This window comes from Hypomesus nipponensis, chromosome 12, assembly GCF_054491055.1.
Source record: "Hypomesus nipponensis isolate SF chromosome 12, ASM5449105v1, whole genome shotgun sequence".
In the NCBI taxonomy this organism is placed as follows: domain Eukaryota; kingdom Metazoa; phylum Chordata; class Actinopteri; order Osmeriformes; family Osmeridae; genus Hypomesus; species Hypomesus nipponensis.
Window position 1 is genome coordinate 13,273,278 of NC_140372.1, and position 25,647 is coordinate 13,298,924.

Genomic DNA, 25,647 nt, shown 5'->3' on the forward strand with positions numbered 1-25,647 from the left:
TCAAACGCCGCCCCTCTCCCATGCAATAGGAATAGCCGATGCCGTCTTGAAAATCGAATGCTAGATGGCACCTTGGGGCACCGTAGGAAAGCCCGGTGAGACGCAATGAATGTACATCTTGTCATCTTCCGTTGCAAACAAGGAACACATCAACGTCGCAGCGAGCAAGAGGCAAAAACAATGCCTTTTTGATTACTAAAATGTGATTTAATTTAATTGGATAGAGTATTACCACAAAGCTTTTACAAATGTCTGAATCGGCTGAATCTCCAGACACTCGGAGTCTGGTCTCTGCGTCCTCCCAGCTCAATCTCATGGAGATAGACACGGTGGGTTTGGTTTAAGCAGCGCTGTGTAATTGTAATAAACTAGCTAGCTGGCTGGTTACAGTACTGAGACATCAAAATTACTTCAAATCAAAGGACATCAAATCAAAAGTATATTTTCTGTGACGTGGTGCAACATTCAAAAGCTCATAGTAGTTTGCTAATCCATATCCCAAAATACACTTCGCTAAACCCTGTTGTGAATTTTGTGAACATTACGTGAAGCACAACCCTAACCGCGCCACAACCGGGGTTTGGTTGCCAAAGTCACACAACATTGTAGCATGGTAGGTATTGCAGAATGTTAGGTTTCAGTGCATTTGTACCCTCATATCTTCTCTTCAGATTGACGACAAAGAGTTCGACATTCCTCAAGTTGATACACCCCCCACTTTGGAGAGCATCCTTAACGAGGTAACTCCCCAATACCAAACACAGACATCCACCCTCAAAGTACTGTGAGAGATGCATCAAATTGATCGAGATACAGTGTGACACCAGTACTTCCTGTTTCCTCTCCAGCCGGAGGAAGAGGAGGAACCTTTCATTCTAGAGGACACCTGTCTGCTCAACACCGAGAACATTGACGCACACTCCTGCGAGACCTCCTCATTGGCCAGCTCTGACAGTGGAGACCGTACCAACCTCAAAAGGTAGGAAACACATCATCATTGCCCGTACTCACATGTGTGCAAGGCCTGTGGTGTGATTGGTTCTGTGATCGTCTGATCTGGTCTGCGGGGGGACAGGAAGAGGAAGACAGTGGAGTTGAACGCCACGGTGCACGGCTCGGTGCTCAGACACAGCCTCCTAAAGGGCATCTCTGCTCAGATCGTCTCTGCCGCCGTGAGTCATACACACGCACACGCACACCCTCACACGTGTGTGTACACACACACGCATTCACACGTACATGAAGTCAGGCTTTCTCTTTGGTTCCGCAGGACCGAGTAGATGCTGGACTGCCGACGGCCGTCGTAAGTGTTTCCCTCCTCCACCTTCATCCCAGAGCTCTCCTGGCCTCTCCACTCCTCCCCTCTTCACCCACCCTGTCTGTCTGTGTCTGTCTGTCTGTCTGTCATCTTCTGTCTGCAGGCGGTGTCAGGGGTCATCGTCGTGGGGACGTCTCATGGTCTGGCACTGGTGTTTGGTGAGTTAGTTACACAACACTAGGTCACACTCTGCTGTATTTATTGACTGGACAGGACACAGCATGCAGGGATGAGCAGGGGAGGGACTTGGGGTGTGGACTGGCTGGCTGGCTGACTGAGTGATTGACTGGCTGTCTGGCTGACTGACTGGATGAATGGGCGGGTGGACAGATTCATTGGGAGATACAGTGGTCTGATTGCTAACCGTGTGTTGTTGACACACCCTTTCTGTCTGTCCGGGCAATTTCTAAATGGACAGCAAAAGGTACAGTCTGTTTTCTCTCTGTGCAAGAGCATGCTGCCGCCGCCGCCTTGTTTCCAGTCAAACTGGAGTGGCGTTTCTGATGCTGCATGGCCATCCATACATGCATGCTGTCATTGGTTTCATGCTAGTGAGTGTTATGGTCAAGAGAGGACACCTTTGGCATCCCTCACTGGTGCCTGATGGGAAATGCGGTCCTTTCTCAGATTTGAACCAGGCCCTGCGCCTGTGTCTGGGGAGCACGGCCACGGGGGCTGAGTATGGAGCCGTGTCCGCCCTCAGCATCAACCACGACTGTACGCGTCTGCTCTGCGGCTTCGCCAAGGGCCAGGTAACCACGCCCCCACTGCCTGAAGCCCCGCCCCCACTGCCATGGCCACACCTCCCTCCAGGAAAGGATCCCCCCCCCCCCCCCACTCGCCGCTTACGCTGGCTGTTTTTTTTTCCGATCTATGGTTGTGTGTGTGTGTGTGTAGATCACCATGTGGGACCTGGCTAATGGCAAGTTGCTGCGGACCATCACAGACGCTCACCCTCCTGGCACGGCCATTCTACACGTCAAGGTAACCCCTCTCTGTTCCTTCCGTACGCAACCTCTTTCATCCTCTCCTCCGGCTCCCCGCTCTCTTCTTCCCCTCTTCTCAGATCGTCTTTGGGCCTCCGTGTGCTCTGTCTGATTTTGTTCTCCCTCTCTCCCTTTCTGTCTCTGTCTCTCGCCCTCCCTCTCTCTCTCTCTCTCTCTCTCTCTCTCTCTCTCTCTCTCTCTCTCTCTGTCTCTCTCTCTGTCTCTCTCTCCCTCCCCCAGTTCACAGATGACCCCACCCTCGCCGTGTGTAACGACAGTGGAGGATCGGTGTTTGAGCTGGCCTTCAGGTGAGACGCCACTGTGCCTGCAGTACCACCTCTGTCCACCGGAGAACAGCGGTGCTCCGCGGACAGCGGCGATTCCTCCTCCAGCCTCCTGGCCGCGTCTCCTCTCCCTCTGTGGACGGAGCTGTTGTTTTCTACATCCTGTCAGAGTGCGTGGACGTTTCTGGAAGGACATTGCCGTAATGAGATGGGGTGGAATGGTCATGAACTGCCTCTTTGCAAGAAATCCCGAGACGAGTTCTCGTCGTTCAGAACGCTTTGTTGCTGCGCGCGCTTGCGTGGGTGTGTGAGTGTTTGCCGTGCGTGTGTCTCAGTGGAGAACTGCTTCAGGGTGAATCAGAGTGTTGTCCAGTGTCTGAGTCGGATCTCACCCTGCCGCTCCACGGCCGAGGTTCTCTTTGCGAGTCCCATCCGACGTTTCGTTTTTGCGAGATGACCTGTCCTCATCGCCCCTCTCTCTGGCTTTGTCGAAAGTGACAGGAATGGGGCGATGGGGAATGTTATCCTGAGGCTGGTCGCCGAACATGTTTACTCTCCCTCTGTCTCTTCTAACACTCTCTCTCTCTCTCTCTCTCTCTCTCTCTCTCTCTCTCTCTCTCTCTCTCTCTCTCTCTCTCTCTCTCTCTTTCTGTCTCCCTCTCCTTCCTCTCACGCTCGCTTTTTTTCTCTCTGTCTCGCTGCCACTCTCTTTCTCTTTTTCCCTCCCCCTCTATCCTGTCTCCCTCTCTCTCTCCCTCTTTTTTTCCTCCCCCCTCTCCTCTCTCCCTCCCTCTTTATCCTCTCTTCCCCTCTCCTCTCCCTCCCCCTCTCCTCTCCCCTTCTCTACCTCTCGCTCTCGCTCTCCCTCCCCCTCTCCTCTCTCTCTCCCTCTCCTCTTCCCCCTCCTCTCCTCTCCCCCTCTCCCCCTCTCCCTCTCCTCTCCTCTCCTCCTCTCTCTCTCTCTCTCTCTCTCTCTCTCTCTCTCTCTCTCTCTCTCTCTCTCCTCTCCTGTCCCCCTCTCTCTCCCCCTCTCTCCCCTCTCCCCCTCTCCCCTCTCCCTCCCTCCATGTCTCCTCCCCCTCCAGGAGAGTGATGGGGATGCGTACCTGTGATTCTCGCTGTCTCTTCAGTGGCTCTAAGGGGGAGGTGTGCTGTGTGGAGCCCCTCCACACCCCCCCAGACCTCCGAGAGCACCCCATCACACAGTACTCCCTGCTGGCCATGGCCTCACTCACTAAGGTACGCTACACACTGCACACTGCACACTACAGTCTACACACTGCACACTACAGTCTACACACTGCACACTACAGTCTACACACTGCACACTACAGTATACACACTGCACACTGCACACTACAGTCTACACACTGCACACTACAGTCTACACACTGCACACTGCACACTACAGTCTACACACTGCACACTACAGTCTACACACTGCACACTGCACACTGCACACTACAGTCTACACACTGCACACTACAGTCTACACACTGCACACTGCACACTACAGTCTACACACTGCACACTACAGTCTACACACTGCACACTGCACACTACAGTCTACACACTGCATTCTACACACCACTTTCGACGCGCTGCGTTCAACGCGCTACCCACTAATACATTCTACACATTACGTTCCGCGCACTACCCACTCCATTCTACGCACGACACACTGCATTCTACGATCTGCATTGTACATTCTACACTGTGCATTGGACACACTACGTTATGCACACTATACATTACAATCTATGCCCTACATTCTACACACTACCCCACTACATTCTACACACTACGTAATGCACGCTATACATAACAATCTATGCCCTACATCCTACACACTACCCCACTACATTCAACACACTAGTATGCACTAATGTAATGTAAAAAAGATATACTCATATTCAAAACAGAAGTAGTCATTCTGTGTGGATGAACTGAACTCTGCTGTCTCCCTCAGATCCTGGTGATTGGACTTAAGCCGTCACTCAAAGTGTGGATGACTTTTCCCTATGGCAAGGTGTGTGTCTCTCTCTCTCCCTCTCTCCCCAACTCCCAGTCTCTCTCTCACTCTCATCTCTACTATGGTACAATCTGCTCTTTAAAGGGGAGAAAAGGGGCAGACATACTGCCGTAGGATTTTTTTAAAAGTGCGTTGATGCTCGGGATATTGTTCTTGATGACAGTAATGTTGTTGTCGTGTTCAGACGGACCCCACCAGTGTTCCACAGCTAGCCTGGCAGTACGTCCCCATCCAGAAGGTGGTTAACCCCATCCTGGCCTTCTGCAGAGGGGACACCGTCCACTTCCTGCTGGTACGCACACACACACACTTCCTGTCCAGATCCTCATCTTTGATCCAGAAGGTGTAAATGTGTGTGTGTGGAGATCACGGTGTTGAACTGTTGGTTTGATGGTGCGTGTGTGTGTGTGTGTGTTTGTCATCCTCAGGTGAAGAAAGAGGAGTCAGGGACCATCCATGTCATCAAACAGAGACAGCTGCACCTCAACTGTGACATCATCAGTCTGAGCGTAAGTGGTCGTTAGCGAGTCGTTTCCCGTGTGGGCGATACTGCTGTCGTTTGCTGGCCTGATGGTCTGCTCCGCCCTTCGCTCTGCTCCTGCTCCTCTGTCGTTCATCTCGCACACCTCTCCTTATGTCTCCCCTCCTCTCATTCCTCTTTCTTCATCGACACATTTTCTTGGTTTCCTAAACGTTTTGCTGTACATACAAAACACTACCTCCATTGTACTCTCTCTTTCCTCTCACTGTTTAATCTCTTGCTGTCTCTTTCTCTCTGTATATCCATTGCTCGCCTACTCCTTCCTTCTCCTCTCTCTCTCTCTCTCTCTCTCTCTCTCTCTCTCTCTCTCTCTCTCTCTCTCTCTCTCTCTCTCTCTCTCTCTCTCTCTCTCTCTCTCTCTCTCTCTCTCTCTCTCTCTCTCTCTCTCTCTCTCTCTCTCTCTCTCTCTCTCTCTCTCTCTCTCTCTCTCTCTCTCTCTCTCTCTCTCTCTCTCTCTCTCTCTCTCTCATCTCTCTCTATCTCTCTCTCTCTCTCTCTCTCTCTCTCTCTCTCTCTCATCTCTCTCTATCTCTCTCTCTCTCTCTCTCTCTCTCTCTCTCTCATCTGTCTCTCTCTCCATCCGGGTCTCTCCTTCTTCCTTTATCTCTCTCACTCTCCCATTATCTCTCACCCTTTACCTCTCCTTCTCTCTCCCTCTCCCCCCCCCCCTCCGTCCTCCGTCCTCTAGTGGATCAACTCCAGGACCCTGGTGCTGCTGAACAGCGGGGAGCAGCTGCAGGTGGTGGACCGGCCCAGCCAGGAGCTGCTGGAGTGCCTGGACCTGGCAGAGGTGCAGCTGGTCTACAACAGCAGCCACTTTAAATCGCTGGCCACGGGGGGCAACGTCAGTCAGGCACTGGTGAGGGCGCGGGGTTAAAGGTCGAGGGGTCAGGGGGAGGCTGCAGAGAGGTCAGAGAGGTCAGAGAGAGAGGGTCAGGCGTAGAGGGAGGAATGATGGCGAGGGTCGTGGGTAAGGGGTCAGGTAGGCCAACGCCGTTTCGCTCTGTGGGGGCGGTGGGTCAGAGAGAGGGTTGAGGTCAACACAGGTCAGCTCTGGTGGTGTAGGGTCAGGGTCAGTTCTGGGGTCACTGAAGTGATTCTCCCCTGAAGAATCAGTCTCCTCTATTAAACAGGAAATGTCCAGGAATCTCCAAACTGCAATTTGATTCTATAAAAAATGACATATCTCTACATCTCCCACAGCACAGACGAATAATTTGACCCCCCTAAACTTTGACCCATAATGAACTAAACCAGTCTGGTGTTCCCAGCGGACCAGACCAAACTTCCAGAGCAGGGGCGAGACTGTTTCTTCAATGGGGACGTTAAGTGTCTAATCAGGAGGCAGGGTTTCACCCATGATTCTACCCTGCCTCTTTTTGTTTGTGATGTCATATCCTGTTGAGTATGTCACTTACCAGGCAGAGTTGCTGTCTCTCTGTCTCTCTCTCTGACACGCACACACCACTTTCGAGTCCTCATAGTGATTCAGTGTCAAGGACACTTGTGCGAGTGTGTTGCCGCGCTAACTGTGTGCGTTTCAGGCCCTAGTCGGAGAGAAGGCCTGCTACCAATCAGTGTCCAGCTATGCTGGACAGACTGTCTACCTGGGAACTAAGGTAATGTCTGCGTGCGTATGTTTGATGTACTCCAGAGTGCTATCGGCTCATCTGGTCTGGTGTTCTGATCGGCCAGCTCTCTGGCATCCATGCGTAATGCCTGAGTGTGGGGATGAGCAGTGTGTCTTACTGTTTCCTGCATCAGTGTGATCACATCGTTCTCTTTTCACAGTCGGCCCATATCATGACTCTGAGGAACTGGAGAGAGGTAATGTCTGTTTGTCTGTCTGTCTGTCTGTCTGTCTTTTTGTTTGTCTGTCTGTCAGTGGTCTGGCTCAGTGGTCAAGTGTGTCACCTATGTGTCAGAAACAATGGTGCGTCCAACATACACAACACTACCTCCATTGTACTCTCTCTTTCCTCTCACTGTTTAATCTCTTGCTCTCTCTTTCTCTCTGTATCTCCATTGCTCGCCTACTCCTTCCTTCTCTCTCTCTCTCTCTCTCTCTGACTCTCTCTCTCTCTCTCTCTCTCTCTCTCTCTCTCTCTCTCTCTCTGACTCTCTCTCTCTCTCTCTCTCTTATCTCTCCTCGCCCGTCCTCCCCAGCGTGTGGACTTCCTGTTGAAGCAGGAGAGGTTCCTGGAGGCTCTCTCTCTGGCCTGGTCCTTCCACGAGGGAACCGCCAAGGCCGTCCTGGGTCAGTACCTTCTCGGAAAGCGGTCTGGAACCCTCTAGGAAACCCTGTACACCCACCCAAGACTAACGAGGCACGCGAGGTCCAGAGCCTGTCGTGTTTAACGCTGTGTGTGTGTGTGTGTGTGTGTGTGGTGTCTCTCCAGGGCTGTTCGGAGACCCGGCCAAAAGAAAAGCAGTGGTGGCTGATAAGGTGAGACGGAGGGATGGAGAGATTTGAGTCGATCCATCCTCTCTTCTGCCCGAGACTACCTCCCTGTTCTCCCCTGAAGCTTACCCCCCCCCCCCCCCCTCTACCCCCCCCTCAGATGGTGGAGGTTCTTCTCCAGTTCGTGGAGCGTTCGTTGAAGAAGTGTCCAGAGCAGGGCAAGATCCAGATTATGGAGCAACACTTCCTGGTATGGTTCACCGTAAATAAAGATGCAACACCGTAGAACTGTAGTCATACATAACCCTGACCTACTAGGTTCATAGACGGCAATAACCTTCTAGAATCACAGTTAACGATGCCATTACGGTATATCGTCCGACTTGCCTCAGTCGAAAGTGACCACAGGAACATAAACAACCATAATCATACTTCCATTTTATAGTTGTGTAAAATGGAACTTGATGAGCCGAACCTTATAAAACCCGTCTCTCTTCCGAGGATGTGTCTCTCCTCCCCTGTGGACTCGTCTCTCCCCTCTGCTCCCTGGCTGTTTGTTTATCTGCTTTTCTCTCTCTTTTTCTCTCTCTTTCTCTCTCCTTCTGTCCTTCTCCGCCTCTCCGCCCCCAGGACGTGGTGCCTGTCATGGTGGATTACTGTCTCCTGCTGCAGAGAACGTGAGGGAAACACACACACGCACACGCACATGCTCGCTCTCTCTCTCTCTCTCTCTCTCTCTCTCTCTCTCTCTCTCTCACTCACTCACTCACTCACTCACTCACTCTCACACACACACACACACACAGTTAACTCACAGACACTCTTGCTCCTCCTTGGATAGGAAAACGAATGACAAAAGCCCTTAGCAGTCTGTCTCTAAATTGGGTAGTGTGTGTACTTCAGTGAAGTGTGTGTGTGTGTGAGAGAGTCCCTTGAGGGCAGTGTTACTAAAGCACAGAAACATCAACGCTGTCCTGACTGGATGTAAAACATCAACACCATTCTTTCTCTCTGGTCTTTGGCTCTCCCCCGTCCCCATATGAAATAGATGTGCATGTTATGAGTTGATCCCTTAGTCGTGCGTGTGTGTTTGTGTGCGTGTGTGGGTTTGCCCATTCTTTTGAGCACCTCTTCTTCAATACACCGCTGCAAGAGTTTGGTGAAAGGGCGTGCGCCGAGAGGGGGAGAAAGAGAGAGAGGCAAGAAAGAGGCACGAGATGGAGAGAGACAGAGAGAAAAAAAGAGAGAGAGAGGGGAGAAGGAAAGAGAGGAGAGAGAAAGAAAGAAAGAGCCTTTCTGCGTCCCCCCCCCCGCTGTGCGCTGGTGGTCCCCACCGACCTGCGTCCGTGTCTCCAGGGACCTGCTGTTCGAGCAGGTGTACGGCCGCCTGGCGGAGAACGTGGTGGCCCGCGGCGTCTTCCTGGAGAGCCTGGAGCCCTACATCGTCAGCGAGCGGCTGGGCTGCGTGACCGCCGCCGTCATGAGAGACCTGCTCCACCACTACCAGGGCAACGGCATGATGGACAGCCTGGAGTGCTGTCTGGTCCACATGGACGTCACCAGCCTGGACATCCAGCAGGTCGGGCGGGGTGGCGTGTGTGTGTCCGAGTCCGTTGGCCGAGCACTCCTCGTGCTCGATGGTGTTTGCGGACCGACGGTGTACACCGTGTGTGTGTGTTTGTGTGTGTGTGTGTGTGTGTGTGGAGCAGGTGGTGAAGATGTGCTGGGATCATCAGCTCTATGACGCCATGATCTACGTGTTCAACAGTGGGATGAACGACTACATTAACCCTCTGGAGGTAGGAGCCGCGTGTGCGTTTGTGTGCGCCTGGGTCCGCGAGGTGCGTGTGTGCCCGCGTCTTTCTGTATGCCTGCCTTTGTGTGTGTGTGTGAGTGTGTGAGTGAGTGTTGATCCCCATTAGAGGGAGATGAAAGAGTGTGTCCGGTGTTCTGGACCCAGATGAAAGACAGGGAGGGAGGGAGGGAGGGAGGGAGGGAGGGAGGGAGGGAGGGAGGGAGGGAGGGAGGGAGGGAGGGAGGGAGGGAGGGAGGGAGGGAGGGAGGGAGGGAGGGAGGGAGGGAGGGAGGGAGGGAGGGAGGGAGGGAGGGAGGGAGGGAGGGAGGGAGGGAGGGAGGGAGGGAGGGAGGGAGGGAGGGAGGGAGGGAGGGAGGGAGGGAGGGAGGGAGGGAGGGAGGGAGGGAGGGAGGGAGGGAGCTGGGGGTTGATGTATTGTGTTCAAAATGTCACAGGTGGCTCTCCTCACCTCTTTCACATGCACTCACACACACACTAGTTCTCACAAACACACACACACACACTCTTACACATTACGTCCAGTCCTGAGCTGCCTGGATGAAAAGGCCCCGAAGGAGCCGAACTGACAGGTTCATAACAGCTTTGTGGTCTCCTTGTCTCCTCGCCTCATCTCCTTGTCTCCTTTTCCTCATCTCCTCACCTCGTCTCCTCCTCTCCTCCATCATCTGTTGAGGTTGACAGCTACTGTAGATCTTCCATCACTTACTGTTATTTGTTGTTGATTATTATTGTGCTTCCTGTTTTACAGAAACTCTTTCAGGTGATTGGCCCACCACTGAAGGAAGGCAAGGTTCTCACAGGTAGGCAGGACACTATGCTACCCAGAATTCCTAATGTGCAGTTCTCCGGGAAGCTGTAGTTTTGTAAAAGGTTTGTTTCTCTCTCGCTCCCTGTCTCGCAGATGAACAAGTGGTGATGGGCAACAAGCTGTTGGTTTACATAAGGTAGGCTCACATGTACACCCAATCAAACACATGCACACTCTCTCTCTCTCTCTCTCTCTCTCTCTCTCTCTCTCTCTCTCTCTCTCTCACTGCGTCTCCTGTGTGTCCAGCTGCTGTCTAGCAGGACGAGCGTATCCTCTGGGGGACATCCCAGAAGACCTGGTGCCCCAAGTCAAGAACCAGGTACATCCCTTTGTCTGTGTGTGTGTGTGTGTGTGTGTGTGCGTGTGTTTGAGTCAAGCCTGTTTGTTGGCGCCAGTCTAGGGTCGCAGTCTTTAGGGGTGTGTGTTGGGGGGGGGGGGGGGGGTTGAGGGTTTGTGCGTGTCTCAGGGTTTGGGTCTATGGGGGGGGGTGTTCGTTGGGGGGGGGGGGGGGTTTGGAGGGGTTTGTGTGAGGAATTTCCATATTGTGAATGACTAATTATAACCATGGAAATGGGCGGGGTTGGTCTTAACACACACACACACACAAATACACAGTCACACACACACAATCTTAGCCTACCCTAGCTATCGTTGCTAGGGCATCATTCCCTTTCTTTGTCACCGTCTCCGTTCAATGGAGACTAAAGCTCACTGAAACCATCCTGGTCTGGGAAAACTGGGAATGTTGCCTGGGTTGAGTCCTCTCTCTTTCTGTCTCTCTATTTGTCTCTCTCTTTATGTCTCTCTATCTGTCTCTCTATCTGTCTGTCTCTCTGTATCTGTCTCTCTCTATCTGTCTCTCTATCTGTCTGTCTCTCTGTATCTGTCTCTCTCTATCTGTCTCTCTATCTGTCTCTCTCTTTATGTCTCTCTGTATCTGTCTCTCTCTATATGTCTGTCTCTCTCTCTCTGTCTCTCTCTATCTGTCTCTCTCTATCTGTCTCTCTCTATCTGTCTCTCTCTATCTGTCTCTCTCTATCTGTCTCTCTCTATCTGTCTCTCTCTATCTGTCTCTCTCTATCTGTCTCTCTCTATCTGTCTCTCTATCTGTCTCTCTCTTTATGTCTCTCTGTATCTGTCTCTCTCTATATGTCTGTCTCTCTCTCTCTGTCTCTCTCTTTCTGTCTCTCTCTTTCTGTCTCTCTTTCTCTATTGCTCTCTCCCTGTTAGTTTTTCTACTGCCTTCCTGCATTTCTATCTGTCTGTTTGTCTGTGTGTGTGTGTCTCTCTCCCTTCTTCTGTATCATTATCTACCTAAATGTGTGTGTATGTGTGGGGGGGGCGGGTGCTGTGTTGTTTGATCTATTGTAATAATGAAATCCTGAACGATGGAGGTAAATGTTCAAAGAGAGAGACGGATGGTTTCATCCTTCACTCATACACACACACACACACACACACACAATCCCTTTGTCGCTGAAAGGTACACTAATCATCCATAATTATGAGGTGGGAGAGTGGAGTGGAAGCAAGGGGGCAGTGCATCTGTGCTGACCCACCCACCCCCTCCTCCACACACACACACGCGCGCTCTCCTCCACCCACCCCCTCCTCCACACACACAAACACCTCCACCCACCCACCCCCTTCCTCCACACACACACACCCTCCACCCAACCCTTCTCCACAAACACACACACACACCACACACACTCCTCCATTCCACAGTGCAGCCCTCGGAGTATGCGATGATGATGATTACAGAGAGAGAGCAGCTCCATTGTCCTCCATAGGAATGGAAGACAATTGCATCCCTTTCTCTCCCTCTATAACTCTCTCTCTCTGTCCCTCTCTGTCTCTCTCTGTCATCACTCACCCATCCTCAATACCACGGCAACCACTGCATGGGGCGGGTCAGAAGGCAACAGAATTTGGTATCCATGGAAACCTGCCTTCTATTGGGGCGAGGTTTGAGTATGATACCATGATGCTTGTTCAGTAGATTCAAATGTAGTGTGTGCGTGTCACCTCCCAGGTGTTTGAATTTCTCATCCGTCTCCACTCGTCGGAGGGCCCACAGGAAGAGGAGGTGTACCCCTACGTGCGCACACTGCTCCATTTCGACACCCGCGAGTTCCTCAACGTCCTCGCGCTGGTGAGCCACGCCCAGGACGTACCGCAGGAAACACCCCAGGGACAGGTAGCGAGCAGCTCTCATAGGCCAGCTAGAACGCCAATCGTCCAGGCCAACCAATCAGCAGTCAGCAATCAGACCTCGTAGCCAATCAAAACCCTCGGTTTGTGTGGAAAAGCAACTGTTTGATTCCCAGGTGGACCCTGAATTTCCATCTCGCATTTCCAATCAATGCTGCTTCAAAGCGAACCCTTTTAATTACTCTGTGTGTGTCAAAGTGTTTCTCTGTGCAGGGGGGCGGGTGGGTGTGCTTTTGTGTGCGTGTGTGCGCGAGACCCTCCTGAAACGTGCCATCATCACATGGTCTCCTCTATTTGTCTCCTCCCTCCGTTCCTGCCGCGGTGTGCAGACCTTCGAGGACTTCCAGAATGACAAGCAGGCCCTGGAGTACCAGCAGAGGATAGTAGACATTCTGCTGAAGGTAAGAGAGGGCTGCCTCTGCCTCCTCTCTTTGTCTCCAATACTGTGTGTGTGTGTGTTTGTGTGTGTGTGTGTGTGTGTGTAAAGAGTGTACGATGTCGACCCCCCTCCCCACCCCCAGGTGATGGTGGAGAACGCGGACTTCACCCCCTCTCAGGTGGGCTGTCTTTTCACCTTCCTGGCCCGCCAGCTCGCCAAGCCAGACAACACACTCTTCGTCAACAGGAAGCTGTTTGACCAGGTATCCATTCAGAGCCCTGACCACAGGAAGTATAGATTTTTTTTTTTTTTTTTTTTGCAATTTGATTGAACTCCATCCTCCTATCCCGGAAGTGTGTGTCTGTGTGGTGCAGGGTGTGAGTGTGTTGATTGGGTCTCCCCTATGAGGTTAGTTAACACCTCCTATAAATATCTGCTTCAAGACAGCTCTTGGAGCAGAGACTTCCACTGTTCTCTGGTGTAATCATCTGGAATGTTCCTGTTCTGTTTGGAACCCCAGGTTCTGGAGTTTCTCTGCAGTCCTGATGATGACTCCAGACACACAGAGAGACAGCAGGTATCAGACACGAATACACACACACACACGCACGCACCAGTATTCAGTTTACAATGAAAATTGTGATGGAAAATATATGCCAACAGCCTTTTCTCCATGTGGATGACAAAACGAAAATAAACCGAGTCTAAACGAGACTAAAATAATATATTGATGAGAAGGTTGCAGGTGGACTGGAAAGTTAGACAATGCACAAACCAGGTTTCTTCCAGTACGCAGTTGTTACACCTGTTCCAGGACTGGAGGTCTACCGTACTGTACAAATCAAAGCACCAGTCGAGTTAGAGGTTGAGGTGCTCATTTGAATTTCCTTTCTTTTGAAGATTTTCACGAACCATAACTTACCACATGAAACAGTTTTTAGTTTTTAATAACAGTAGTACAGTGCCTGTGATGCAGCTGGTGATTAAGATGTTAGTGGATTCGGTGTTAGTGTAATTGCAGTTTGTGCGCACGCACAGGTAACACCTTTTCATAGTTTGATCCGAGATATTCCTGCGCATCCACATAGATTCTCAGTAAATGTGGTCATTCATTACCTGACAAAATTCCCTGATCTAAAGTGGAAACTGATCTGAAATTAAAATAAAGTTTCTACTTTAGATTGCTGTTAGTTAGCTTGCAGGCATTTTATTGATAAAGGAAATCCTGATTCAAACATTAAATCAGCTTTGTCACCTGTTTTTTTGGTCACACTTTTCCAGTGATACACACACTCATAGTCCCTCCACACACACACACACCAGATCATGTGAGTGATGGCTTGCTGTTCCTAGGTGCTGTTGGAGTTGCTGCAGGTTGGGGGCGTGGTCCAGTTTGACGAGACAAGGTTACTGGGCCTGGCGGAGAAGGCAGAGTTGTAAGTAGCCAATCAGGGAGTGTGGGAGGATTGCCATTTCGGTGATTTGGCCACTTATCACCTGGGCCACTAGATTTTCTAAAGTATTGGCCAGAACTCTGAAACTATTGGCCCACATCATCATAGACACACATACTTATTCAAAGTATCACAATATAGGTACAGTTTAATATGGCAATCTAGAAATCTAGCTAGCTACATTGGTCATTATTTGGATGACAATATTAAGATGTAAATGGCAGAATTACAAAGTCATCTAAACATACTACCATCGCTAGGTAGCTAAGAAATGTGTTCACGTCCTCAAGACTACTGTCCTCAGTTCTTGTTAACTGAAATGCCTTAGCCAGGACACGGGGTGTTAAAACATTCTATCCTGCTAGCTACCCGTCCCTTCTCCTGCTAGCTACCCGTCCCTTCTCCTGCTAGCTACCCTTCCCTTCTCCTGCTAGCTACCAGTCCCTTCTCCTGCTTGCTGCTGGGATTTAAGATCCTCTTTACGTTTGAGCTATATTTGCAGCCAGGTTTTTAATGTTTTTGGTGAGATTTTTTTGGTGAGACAGTCTTGTGTGACCAGATGTGGGTACAAGTGACATCATTAGGCCTATCCAAACAAGATCCACTGGCTCAACATTTGGGATACAGTGCATCATATGAATGACCTGACGTTGTTGATTTCAATAATAGTTGTGTATGATAGCGATAGTTGTGTATGATAGTTGTCAATGATAGTGATAGGTACAATATAGTGTGGTAAATGGGTCTATAAATTAGGAAGAGGAGTTGATTGATTCATGTGTTTTATTTGTTCCTACTGGTTCATCTGGTCATCAGTGTTCTGTGTTACAGCTACCAGATCTGTGAGTTCCTGTATGAGCAGAAGCACATGTATGATAAGATCATAGACTGCTACCTAAGAGATCCTCTTAGAAAGGTAACACTCTCTCCCTCTCTCACTCTCTCTCTCTCTCTCTCTCACTCACTCACTCACTCACTCACTCACTCACTCACTCACTCACTCACTCACTCACTCACTCACTCACTCTCACACACACACACACACACACACACACACAAACATTCTATCTCCCTCTTTTGCTTACTCTAACTATCTCTCCCTCTCTCTGTTCCTCTCCTGCTCTGTCAATCTTTTGTATCTCTCTCAGTGTCTCACTTGTGTATGTGTGTGTGTGTGTGTGTGTGTGACAGGAAGAGATATTCAACTACATCCACAACCTGTTGTCCATGCCTGGTTACAGCCCAGAGGAGAGGCAGTGTGTCTGGGACAACACACTACAGCACATCCAGGTAAGAGTCACAAACACACTGTATAAATACTCACACTTCTCAGTTTCTTGAATCTTTCCCTCCTGTTGTTCCAGGAGCTGGTGATCATTGATCCCAGTAAGTCAGCCGATCTGGTGGCTGCTCACTTCCTGGAAGAGATCCGGCCAATCATCATCAGCCTACAGGTCAGAAATGCCATTGTTATATTAGATTATGAACACATAACACGCTACCTGATAAATACGTAAGGAGCAACAATTTAGAGACACACTCAACGTATACTCCTCCTTTGATTAGTTTCTCTCTCTCTCTCTCTCTCTCTCTCTCTCTCTCTCTCTCTCTCTCTCTCTCTCTCTCTCTCTCTCTCTCTCTCTCTTCTCATCTGTCTCTCTCTCTCTCTCTCTCTTTCTCATCTGTCTCTCTCTCTCTCAATAGGAGGAACATCTGGTGTATCAGTTCCTTCGATGCCTTCTGGACCCAAGGTGTGTGTGTGTGTGTGTGTGCTCTTTGACTGGTTGTGTTTCATGGGTAGCTGGATAAACACATACCATCCAGTCCAGTTCTCTCATGCTCCACTGACGTGTGGCTGAACAGCGCTTCTCAAAGTCTGTCAGGGGAAATCAATACAGGTGTGTGTGTGTGTGCGTGCGTGCGTGTGTGTGTGTAAAAGTAAATCAATGTTCTGCTTGCTTAACTCCCACTTGTCAGTCTCTTGAACAAACAATTTAATGAAGGAGAAAATTAGACAGATTTCAAGGCCAACATGGTTTAAAACACACACACACACACTGTACCATGCACACCCACGTCTCACATGCACACAGTGTGTGTGCACGCGTGTGTGCATGTGAGAAGTGTGCGTCTATCTGTTTGTGTGTGTGTGTGTGTCTCTGTGAGTGTTGCTGTGTGTGTATAGACGTGTGTCTGTGAGTGTGTGTGTGTGTGTCTGTGAGTGTATGTGTTTTTCTCCCTCAGGGTCTCCATTAGTCTGTGTGTGCTTGTTGACTTGTCATGTGGACTGACCTACAGTGGCCTTCAGAGAACACACCTTTCCCCCCTCTGGCTCTGAAGAGATAAGCCACTCTGCTCTCATACTCGTCTCCTGTTCGCCCTCCTCCTCCCTCCTCCTCTCATGGACCCTCCTCCCTTATCTGCTCTCGCTCTTTTTCTCGTCTCCCTCCCCCTCTCTCCCCGTCCTGTTCTCTCTTCATCTCTCTCTCGCTCTCTCTCTCTCGCTCTCGCTCTCGCTCTCGCTCTCTCTCTCGCTCTCTCTCTCTCGCTCTCGCTCTCGCTCTCGCTCTCACTCGCTCGCTCTTTCCAATCCATAATGTATCTCTCTCTCCTGCAGTCCTTCCTTACATCAGTGTTGTTGGTAATGATGACAGGGTTCTCTCTCTCTTTGTGGGACCTCCAGAGAAGGCCCTCATCCCCAGGCTGTCGTGGGGCTGGAGCCCGACCTCCACGAGCTCCTCATCGGGCTGCTGTGCCGCTTCAACCCCCGGGAGCTCACCTCCTTCCTCCAGACCTCCCAGGACTACCGTCTGGAGGAAGCCATACAGGTATCAGCCGCCAGGCCAACTCTAAGTGTGTGTGTGTGTCTGTGTGTGTGTGTGTGTGGGTGGGTGGGGCTTCACCTCCCAGCATTTTGAGGAGGGAGAGTGTGCGTGTGTGTGTCCGTCCGCCGACGATGATGGGAGGTGTGATTCTGTTTCCCCGGGCGTCTCCTAGGTAACAGAGCAGCATCAGCACCACTCGGCCACAGCCTACCTGCTGGAGAAGAAGGGCGACGCCCAAGGAGCATTCAAGGTCCTGCTCAAGGTAAGACACACACACACACACACATGCCCTCTCGTCACAACCCAAACACGCCTGCCTGGTGGTAGAAAAACACAAACAGGAATATACCTACTTCCTAATGCAGATGCTGACTCGCTCTGTGTTTCTTCTCTGATATGTTTCTGTTGCGTTGCTGTGTTGTTGTGGGCAGACCCTGAAGGAGAGGCTGAGCAGCCTCACCCCTGGGGGGGAGGAGGAGGGGGGGGAGGGGAGGGGGAGGGGGAGGAGCCACCCCTGCAGAGAATCGAGTTGGCCCTGAGTGACATCATCGCCTTGAGTGACCGCTGCTCCCACAACCTCAACCAGCAACAGAGAGAGGTGTGTGTGCATCGTGTGTGTGTTTGTGTGTGTGTGTGTGTGCAGAGTGTGTCTTCTGTAACTGCTGTGTGTGCGTTCTAACCTCTTCTGTCTGTCCAGGTGCTGTGGTTTCCTCTGCTAGAGGCCATGATGTCTCCACAGACACTCCTGAAGGGACCAGATACCAGGAACACCTCAGAAGGTGAACACACACCCACACACTCTCACACACACACACTAGCTCTTGTTTTTCCAAAGCATTAAAAGTACTGTCTTCACTTGAGGGGATTCAAGATCTCAAAGGAGTCTGCACACACACTAGCCAACTGCTCTACTTTCCCTTTGTGTGTGTGTACGTGTGTGTGCGCGTGTGTTCACGTGGGCGTGCGGGCGTGTGTGTCTGTGTGGTTTTCCTCCCAGCGTTGAAGGAGCTCACCATGAAGGTTCTGAACAGCATGAGCAGCTTCATCTCCCTGCCAGCCATCATCCAACGCATCCTCCAGGTTCTTCCTCTGTTCTCCGCACACACACCACGCACACGCACGCACGCACACAGGGAGGTTTTTGCCAGTGTGAGTGTGTCAGCAACGGGATGGCAGACTGGACTGACTGACAGGCCGACACAGATAAGAAATACCATCCGATGACCTCCAGTATTACCACATATCCCCCATCTTCAGCTGACCTTTACGGCTGTGCAGTCTGCTCACACACACACACACAGGAGTGCACACACACACACACCCACACACAAGGGTTAGCCTCCCTGCTAACGCTGTTCTGTCTCTCTCTCTCTGTGTGTGTGTGACAGGACCCGGTGTATGGGAAAGGCAAGCTGGCTGAAATCCAAGGCCTCATCCTGGGAATGCTGGAGACATTCAACTATGAACAGGTAGGGAGGGGTTCGTGTTTGGTCCTTCTCTCCCTCCTTCTGCCCCCCCACCCCCCCTCCCCACACACACGCACGCACGCCTTCTGGGCAGCTCCGTTCCTCAGAAGGCTGGACTGACCCGTTACAGTGGACTCTCCGGCAGGACTGGACTTGTGGTCCTGTTTTGTGTGTCTGTGTGCTCTGTCTCACAATGTAGATTAATTAAACCACAGAGACTCCAGATTGCCCAGGCTTGCTCCCCCCCCCCCGCCCCCCCCCCCCCCCCCATGCTTAGGGGTGTGTGTGTGTTAGCAAGAGAGAAGTGTGTGGCAGGGAGAGAGGGAGCGCGAGGTAGTAATAGAGGGCTTTATGTTTGAGTGTGTGAGACGGGAAGAAATAAGTGGAGGCGGGTGAAGGAGTAAAGTGAAAAGTGTGAGATTGAGAGAGAGGAATGGAGAGGTGTGTGATGAGGAGTGGTGTGTGTGAGAGACAGAGAAGTGTGTGTGTGTGTGTGTGTGTGTGTGTGAGTGAGTGAGTGAGAGAGAGAGAGAGAGGGAGGGAGGGTTTCATGTGCCCCCCCCCCTCCCTCTTTCTCTATCTTGCTCTTTTTTTCTCGCTGCTCTCAAAAGATGCTGCCTTCGCTTTAAATCACCTCAGTTCAGTTTCCTGTGAATGTGTGTGTGTGTGCGTGTGTGTTCACACATTATTCTCCAGCTCAGTCTTACCCTCACACGCCACACTGTCAATATAACTGATGAAATGGTGTGAAATGAGGTGGAGTATTTGATTTAGTAGACACACACACACAACTCTCTCTCTCACACACACACACCTCTCTCATACATACGCGCACACTCACAAAAACAATGAGCTCAGACAGAACAGCTGGAGTAAAAAGGAAAAAGCACAAATATGGCTGTCTGTGTGTGTGTGTGTGAGTGGGAAGGGAGGGTGGGAGGTGGGGGCCATGCACTGTCGTCCCCCTCTGCCCGCTTCTCTCCACCTTTGTCTCCCGCTATTTCTCCTCCGCCCCTCCCTCCCTTCCTCCCTCCCTCCCTCCTTACTTACTCCCCCCCCCCCACTCCCCCTCTACCAGACTCTGCTGGAGACCACCACCAGCCTGTTGAACCACGACCTCCACTGGTCCCTGTCGCACCTGCGTGCTGCCGTCAGCAGGGGGCTCCACCCCCGACACGACCACTGCAACATCTGCCTGCAGCAGTACAAGAGACGCCACGACTCCCCAGAGGAGATCATCATCTTCAGGTCGGACACACACACACACACACACACACACACACGCTCCCACACACTCCCACACACACATTCACACACACTCTCACACACACATTCATACCCACAGACACAATCACGCATACACACACACACATCCATACAAACTCACGCATGCATACACACCCACCCAAACATTTAATGGATTCAAATCAGTTCTAACTACACTGTGTGTGTGTGTGTGTGTGTAGCTGTGGCCACCTGTACCACTGCCAGTGCCTGCAGAGGAAGGGGAGTGGCCTGTCGGGAGAGAGGCTCCAGGGGTGGAGCTGCTACAAGTGCACGTCCAATCAGGGAGGGAGGGGCGGGGACAGGGTCGCCACGGACACCGGGAGGGGTCGCACTGCTTCCTTGGCCCAGGTGAGTGGCATCGTCTCCAAGACCGTCTCCAAGACCGTTCGGTGTTTTCAAAAGCAAAGAACTCTGTTTGAAGAAATGCTACACACTTATCCAGGACCTTTCCCCCAAATTTGTCAAAAGAAGCTCTGAGATCTAGAAGGTGCTAAAACAAAGGCAAACATGTTTTTACGAAACCATTACACCTTCCACCAGGGTCCCAGTGACCGCAGAGATGCCGTTAGTACTTGATACCAAATAAAGGACGTTTGAATATAATTTCTGCCTATACTTAGGCTATATTTTGTAGAATCTTGCATTATTAATTAAATATTTAATTTACTCTGTGTTGTAATGCTTGGCCTACGTCGTTCCATGGTGTATGTTATCTTTTATCTGTTAGCGATTAGCCTAGTCTGGCTGCTCTTCAGATCCTCACACAGGTTTCCTTGTTATCATATCGCAAACGAAATAGTAAACCACAAAAGAAGTACACAATTCAGAAGGATTCTTCAAACCTCTTGTTGGTTAGGGCATATAGGGTCTCTCGAACGGTGCAGTTCTGTTCGGCGGTCTGGCAGCCTGGTGTGGCTCGTGAGGGGGTACTCTGCTCCTGGAAGTCCCAGTGTTAACGACTCCATGTCTGACCCGTGTGTTCTTCTCTCACGTCGGGTCTCTCTGGATCTCTCTCCCTCGGGCCAATCCAGACCACAGTCACATCCACACACAGGGACGCGGGAGCTGTGGCTCATGGGGAAAAGGTAAGGGGAGGGGATGTTTGTGTTGTTCCCTGTCAGGTTGAGGGGAAGCCAACCGCCAACCAGTCTAAAAAGGCATGTAAGTGGCTTATTTAAATCAGACCCCAGTAAGTGAGTCAATAAATAAATAAGGGAAAATAAACAAGCACACCGGGCCGTGACTGTTACAATGATTCTTTCCACCCTCCCTCCCCACCCTCACTCTCATCAAATCCTTTCCCTCACCCCGGATTTGTCTCTCTGCTCTGTCTTCTCTTTCTTTCTGTTTTCCCCCTCCCTCCATCCCTTGTTCAGTCAAGTCACGTCTAGTGAGTACATCAAACGAAACGACTTTTGACAAACCTCGAGTCTGGTCTTGAATGAATCGAACCCATCACAGCACAGAGCATCAGGCTATTGGAGCTAAATATCAGCAGGCTTCTGGCAACCAGCCAGTCAGACTGTCCCAACTGCTCTCCTCTCCAGGCTAGCTGCCATTTGACAACTAGGACAGAATACCCAGGGTGCTTTGCGGCGTTGCAGATTTACCCAGGGTGCTTTGCTGTGTTGCAGGGTTTGGCAGAGACGACCCTGGACCCCCAACAGAGCCAGTCGTGGGACCAGCTCCGCTGCCTCTACAGAGGCCCCTCCAGGGTAGGGAGGGAGGGAGGGAGGGAGGGAGGGAGGGAGGGAGGGAGGGAGGGAGGGAGGGAGGGAGGGAGGGAGGGAGGGAGGGAGGGAGGGAGGGAGGGAGGGAGGGAGGGAGGGAGGGAGGGAGGGAGGGAGGGAGGGAGGGAGGGAGGGAGGGAGGGAGGGAGGGAGGGAGGGAGGGAGGGAGGGAGGGGAGGGAGAGAGGGAGGTGAAAGGAGAGGGGCTAGTCTGAAATAGGACTTTCCCTCAGTTCCACTGCAATCATAGCGTGAAAGGAGAGTTTGACAGTGTGACACACACACACTCGCACACACTCACGACTTACTGATTGAAAGCTTTGAGCTTTCTCTAGCATGAGATCATTCTAGGCCGTGGAAAATCCCCTCCCTCTCCTTCAGTTTCTTTCTCCTCTCTTTCCCCTCCCCCCCTCAATCTTTTTCTCCTCTCATCTCTCTCGTCCCCCCTCTCTCTTCTCTCTCGTCCCCTCTCTCTCTTCTCTCTCGTCCCCTCTCTCTCTTCTCTCTCGTCCCCTCTCTCTCTTCTCTCTCGTCCCCTCTCTCTTCTCTCTCGTCCCATCTCTCTTGTCCCCTCTCTCTCTTCTCTCTCGTCCTCTCTCTCTCTTCTCGTCCCCTCTCTCTCTTCTCGTCCCCTCTCTCTCTTATCGTCCCCTCTCTCTCTTCTCTCTCGTCCCCTCTCTCTCTTCTCGTCCCCTCTCTCTCTTCTCTCTCGTCCCCTCTCTCTTTTCTCGTCCCCTCTCTCTCTTCTCTCTCGTCCCCTCTCTCTCTTCTTTCTCGTCCCCTCTCTCTCTTCTCGTCCCCTCTCTCTCTTCTCGTCCCCTCTCTCTCTTATCGTCCCCTCTCTCTCTTCTCTCTCGTCCCCTCTCTCTCTTCTCGTCCCCTCTCTCTCTTCTCTCTCGTCCCCTCTCTCTTTTCTCGTCCCCTCTCTCTCTTCTCTCTCGTCCCCTCTCTCTCTTCTCTCTCGTCCCCTCTCTCTCTTCTCGTCCCCTCTGTCTCTTCTCTCTCGTCCCCTCTCTCTCTTCTCTCTCGTCCCCTCTCTCTCTTTAGGCCACTCTTCCTCTTTGTCTTACCCTGACTTCCTCCTTCCTTACTCGTTCATAGGCCAGTGTTTTTTCCTTTGGAACCTCTTCAGATTCAGCTATCACACACTCAGGCACACACACACACACACACACACACACACAGACGGGCAAGACGTGTAACTTTGACGATTGTGATTTGACTTTGACCCTAATCTTTCTTGAGAAAAAAACCTTCCAACAGATGTGATCTCACACACACATAGGCACCCACACACACACACACACATGGACACAGGGTATCCCTCTAACTAACATCTGTCTGGGGTCTTAAGAGCGTTAGCATGAGTGATATGAAAGCCAGGCTTTATCCTCTAGGCTGAACTGCCTTGTATATTCAGTCTCTATCTTACACACACACACACACACACACACACACACGCGCACGCACGCAAGGCACAGCCAGTTCCATGTGACTTTCCACATGGTGGTGTTAGGAAGACTGCTTTAAGCTGTTTGCGTGTGTGTGTGTGTGATTGTCTGTCTCCGCCTCAGTAAAATGAGCTAGTCTACTGCATGGGAGGAATGATCTCTTATGTATTTACATATCCTCCTCTTATGCTCCCTTCGCCCCCGCCTCCTCCCCCTCCCCTCCTCCTCCTCCCCCGTCTCCCAAAATATCCCACATGGAAAACAGGACAGCCCCCCCCCCCCTCTCCCCCTTTCAGTGTCCACTGCAGCTACATCATCCATCAAACACACACACACAGACACACACAGACACACACAGACACACACAGACACTGCCTCTCACTGCTTGGTGGGGTTAGCTGTTAGCCTATTTGGTTAACAGGGCATGTTCAAACTTCTGAGCTTTTTAATTAAATTCTAACAGGCTTTTAAGAGGTGTGTGTGCATGCGGGTGTGTTTGTGTTTACCTCGCATAAACACTTATCTGTCAGTGGTGAGGTGCTTTGACTGTGCTCAAAATCGTTAGCAGCTTTTTACCCGACACACACACATTCACCTCTTCTCTTCCTTCTCTCCCCTCATCTTTACTCTCCTGTCTCCTCTCCTCCTTCCTTCTCTTGTCTCCTCCCCTCCTCCTTTACTCTCCTGTCTCCTCTCCTCCTTCCTTCTCTCGTCTCCTCGTCTCCTCCTTTACTCTCCTGTCTCCTCTCCTCCTTCCTTCTCTTGTCTCCTCCCCTCCTCCTTTACTCTCCTGTCTCCTCTCCTCCTTCCTTCTCTCGTCTCCTCGTCTCCTCCTTTACTCTCCTGTCTCCTCTCCTCCTTCCTTCTCTCGTCTCCTCCTCTCCTCCTTTACTCTCCTGTCTCCTCTCCTCCTTCCTTCTCTTGTCTCCTCCCCTCCTCCTTTACTCTCCTGTCTCCTCCCTTCCTTCCTACTCCTGTCTCCTCCTTCATTCTCCTCTCACTTCTTCTTCTCCTTCCCTTTCAGCTGGCCATCCTCTCGGAGCTCTCTCAGTGCCACGGCAACGAGAAGGCGGGGCTGCTGAACCCCGTCCAGCCAGGAACAGGAAGCATCTTCCACAGCGAGAACTTCCTGCTCAAGCTGTCCCCTCCGCCATTGGTCGAGGAGTAGCAGCCGTGGGCCGGCGGAGGGCCGAGTCTCCCCGCCAGCAGCTGTTCCAGGGTCGGGAATGCCCGGAACACATGACGTCGACCCCGATGTTGCTATTGGTTCATTTCCCTGCGTGATGATGCAACGTCGGTTGTCAAAGCACGAGCCGCTCCGTGTGCGTCGACCAGTGTCGACCATCTTAAAAAGAGACTCGGCTCCCGAGACTTGGTCGCACACCGCCTTTAAATCCCCTCCACATCATCTCCTCCATCACCCTTCGCTCGACCTTCCTCATCACACCCCCTAATTCACCTGTTACGTCATCATCTACGTCCACTCCTTAGTCTCCAGGAGCTCCTGGATCACCTCCTGAATCCTGCATCACCTCCTGTAGTAGATCCCCTGCTTGAACACCTCCATCATCAGCTCCCGGAGCCCATCTTCAGTAGATCACCTCGATCCCCTCCCTTTCAGTAGATCACCTCCCTTTCAGTAGATCACCTCCCTTTCAGTAGATCACCTCCCTTTCAGTAGATCACCTCGATCACCTCCCTTTCAGTAGATCACCTCCTTTCAGTAGATCACCTCCCTTTCAGTAGATCACCTCCTTTCAGTAGATCACCTCCCTTTCAGTAGATCACCTCCCTTTCAGTAGATCACCTCCCTTTCAGTAGATCACCTCCTTTCAGTAGATCACCTCCTTTCAATACGACATCATCTCCTTCCTCCGCTCCTAGATCCTCTCCTTCCGTGGATGAGCGCCCACGTCACGTCTCCCATCACCTCGTGGATCCTCTCAGAGCAGCCATGCAGCTGGATGGGTCTGTGTCGTGTATAGAAAACACTACCACGTGTACCTGCCCGTGAAGTTCAGCCCCTGCTCCCATGCATCTGGTGGCGTCTGTCTGTGCATAAACAATAAACACCTTTCTGATGTTGAACGATGGCTCTTGGCTGTTCCTGTCAGCTGGAGTATAGGTGGCTATTCACTTTGTTTAAGGTCATGCCTAGACCCCTTTGCTTAGATCCCTGGACCCTCTGGTAGGTTCACACAGACAACATGGATCGGGCGGTCTGCTTTTTGATTATGGAACACTCAGCCTAAGATTTGTTGTTGTCAATGCATAAAAGGTTGTTGTGAGTGTGTGTGTGTGTGTGTGTGTGTGTGTGGGGGTCATAAGTAAATGATGACAAAAGGTCGAGGCTGATCCTCAACTCTGCTTCTCTTGACGACTCACCCTCGTTATCGTCATCTGGAAAGACCTGTAATGTGCAAACACAGACACACACACACATACAGACACACGCGTACACAGGACGTTTGACAGGATCATGTGTAAGTGTATCCAGCACCCATTTTCCTCCATGTTACATCTTCCCTGCACTCCAGACCCACACATACACACACTCCTTTGTAACAGTACTTCTTTATCCCTAACTAAAGGTGTGTGTGTGTGTGTGTGTGTGAGTAAGCTATGAAAGACAGAGAGAGGGAGGGAGGCAATAGAG

The 25,647-nt window shown here is 51.3% G+C and overlaps 1 protein-coding gene across 1 annotated transcript; it reads left to right on the forward strand.

Moving 5' to 3' along the window:
• Positions 1 to 25,079, forward strand: vps8 (VPS8 subunit of CORVET complex). The gene is given in 46 exon segments (XM_084667825.1): positions 1 to 329; positions 672 to 740; positions 849 to 979; positions 1,076 to 1,172; positions 1,271 to 1,303; positions 1,422 to 1,476; positions 1,946 to 2,070; positions 2,216 to 2,302; positions 2,545 to 2,612; positions 3,674 to 3,827; positions 4,558 to 4,617; positions 4,805 to 4,912; positions 5,049 to 5,129; positions 5,850 to 6,020; positions 6,706 to 6,780; positions 6,953 to 6,988; positions 7,328 to 7,418; positions 7,561 to 7,607; positions 7,723 to 7,812; positions 8,193 to 8,239; positions 8,919 to 9,141; positions 9,272 to 9,361; positions 10,127 to 10,178; positions 10,280 to 10,322; positions 10,433 to 10,505; positions 12,222 to 12,341; positions 12,730 to 12,801; positions 12,922 to 13,041; positions 13,300 to 13,356; positions 14,133 to 14,215; positions 15,065 to 15,149; positions 15,425 to 15,523; positions 15,598 to 15,687; positions 15,938 to 15,984; positions 16,917 to 17,061; positions 17,231 to 17,320; positions 17,490 to 17,544; positions 17,547 to 17,656; positions 17,756 to 17,837; positions 18,056 to 18,138; positions 18,447 to 18,527; positions 19,603 to 19,772; positions 19,991 to 20,159; positions 20,843 to 20,896; positions 21,446 to 21,526; positions 24,016 to 25,079. Coding segments are annotated over 46 exon segments (4,224 nt in total). The 5' UTR covers positions 1 to 248; the 3' UTR covers positions 24,160 to 25,079.
• The last annotated feature ends 568 nt before the right edge of the window (positions 25,080 to 25,647 follow it).